This window comes from Chrysochloris asiatica, unplaced genomic scaffold (assembly GCF_000296735.1).
Source record: "Chrysochloris asiatica unplaced genomic scaffold, ChrAsi1.0 scaffold00092, whole genome shotgun sequence".
In the NCBI taxonomy this organism is placed as follows: Eukaryota; Metazoa; Chordata; class Mammalia; order Afrosoricida; family Chrysochloridae; genus Chrysochloris; species Chrysochloris asiatica.
This window is the reverse complement of record NW_006408610.1, coordinates 6,276,905-6,278,277: the sequence shown is the minus strand read 5'-3', so window position 1 is coordinate 6,278,277 and position 1,373 is coordinate 6,276,905. Positions and strand designations below refer to the sequence as shown.

At 45.7% G+C, this 1,373-nt stretch overlaps 1 protein-coding gene across 1 annotated transcript in view; it reads left to right on the top strand.

Annotated features, from left to right (window-relative positions):
- The first annotated feature begins 230 nt into the window (after nt 1–230).
- TMEM202 (transmembrane protein 202) overlaps nt 231–1,373 on the top strand; it is an 11,219-nt gene continuing 10,076 nt past the window's right edge. Inside the window, exons 1-2 of the mRNA XM_006866516.1 lie at nt 231–311; nt 554–809. Of these exons, the coding sequence (XP_006866578.1) occupies nt 231–311; nt 554–809 (337 nt within the window). The remainder of the gene's footprint in view (nt 312–553; nt 810–1,373) is intronic.

Here is a 1,373-nt window from a genome sequence, read left to right as displayed (position 1 = left end):
TCTATTTGATAAAGAGCCAGGTGGTTTCAGAAAAGTACGAGTGGGAAGCATCACACATATACACATATTGAAAATGTGGTAATTTCTTCCTGATCTGACCAGATCTGGAATAAGAAACAGAAATGGACCTGTGTCATGTGATGGGTTCTGCCACTTTGGGTGCTGTCATCCTGAGTGAGGAAGTGCTGAGACAAATTCCGTGACAGTTAGAAAGTGAACTGGCTGCCAAGATGGAGAGGAGGGACCATTTAACCTTGACCTTCTACAATCCTGAAATTCTCAAAACAAAGGGGAATCGGAACTACCAAAGGGTGAGGAGGTATCTAATTGTAGGTCAGATGGGAGGAAGAGAACTCATTTAAAGGAGGGGCTAGACAGTCAGTCTCCTAGGATGGATGAAAAAGATGACCTTGAAATTTTTGTTTTGTATAAGGAGTAGGGAAAGATAACCATAAATCAAACCCATGTGGAGAAAGGAGGTAGAGAAAAGTCTGAAACCCTGGGGTGAAGGTGTTATCTTTTTGGGTAGGCAATATTTCCCTCATCCTTGTAGCCAATCCTCCCCAACAACAAACATCCGAGTGCCTCGATGCCATCCCAGAGGCGGCAGCAGCATGTGGATCAGACATACACCTACATCCGAATGTTCAGTGGCAGCCTCTGTGGCTTTGGCCTCCTAGTCCTGATCTGCATGTCCCCACTCAACTGGGTACAGTTCCTGGTCACCAAGAATGGCCTTGAGCTCTACGCAGGACTCTGGATCACCTGTAACCATGAACTGTGCTGGAGCCACACGCCCAAGCCCCCCTGTGAGTGTCAATAAAGTAAAGTCCACAGGCCCCACTCTTTCAAGATTTCCCTCCACACTGGCCCCTTTAGCTTCATCTTTTGGCCCTTACCTCTCCAAGCTCAGACTGGACCTTTGTGTACCTTTACTCCCCGCTAACCCAGGAGTCCTGGTGTGGTGCTGTGGGTTAATGCACTGGACTACAAGGTTGGTTTGAATCACAAGGTTGGTGGCTCAAGCTCACCAGCCGCTCCTTGGAAACCCTATACAGGGTCACTATGGGTCGGAACCGACTCAACAGCACTTAACAACAATACCATCACCCCAGGTTGTTCCCGCTCCTTGATAATCAACTACTGCTAAAGCAAATGGAAAAATTGAAGAGGTCCAAGAGCCGAACAGAAAATTTCAAAGGTCAGCTCGAGAAGATAAAGCCAAATACTATAATAAAATATGCAAAGATTTAGAGTTAGAAAATCAAAAGGCAAGAACATGATCAGCATTTCTCAAGCTGGGGGAACTGAAGAAAAAATTCAAGCCTCGACTTTCGTTATTGAAAGATTCTCTGGGCAAATTATTGAATGAT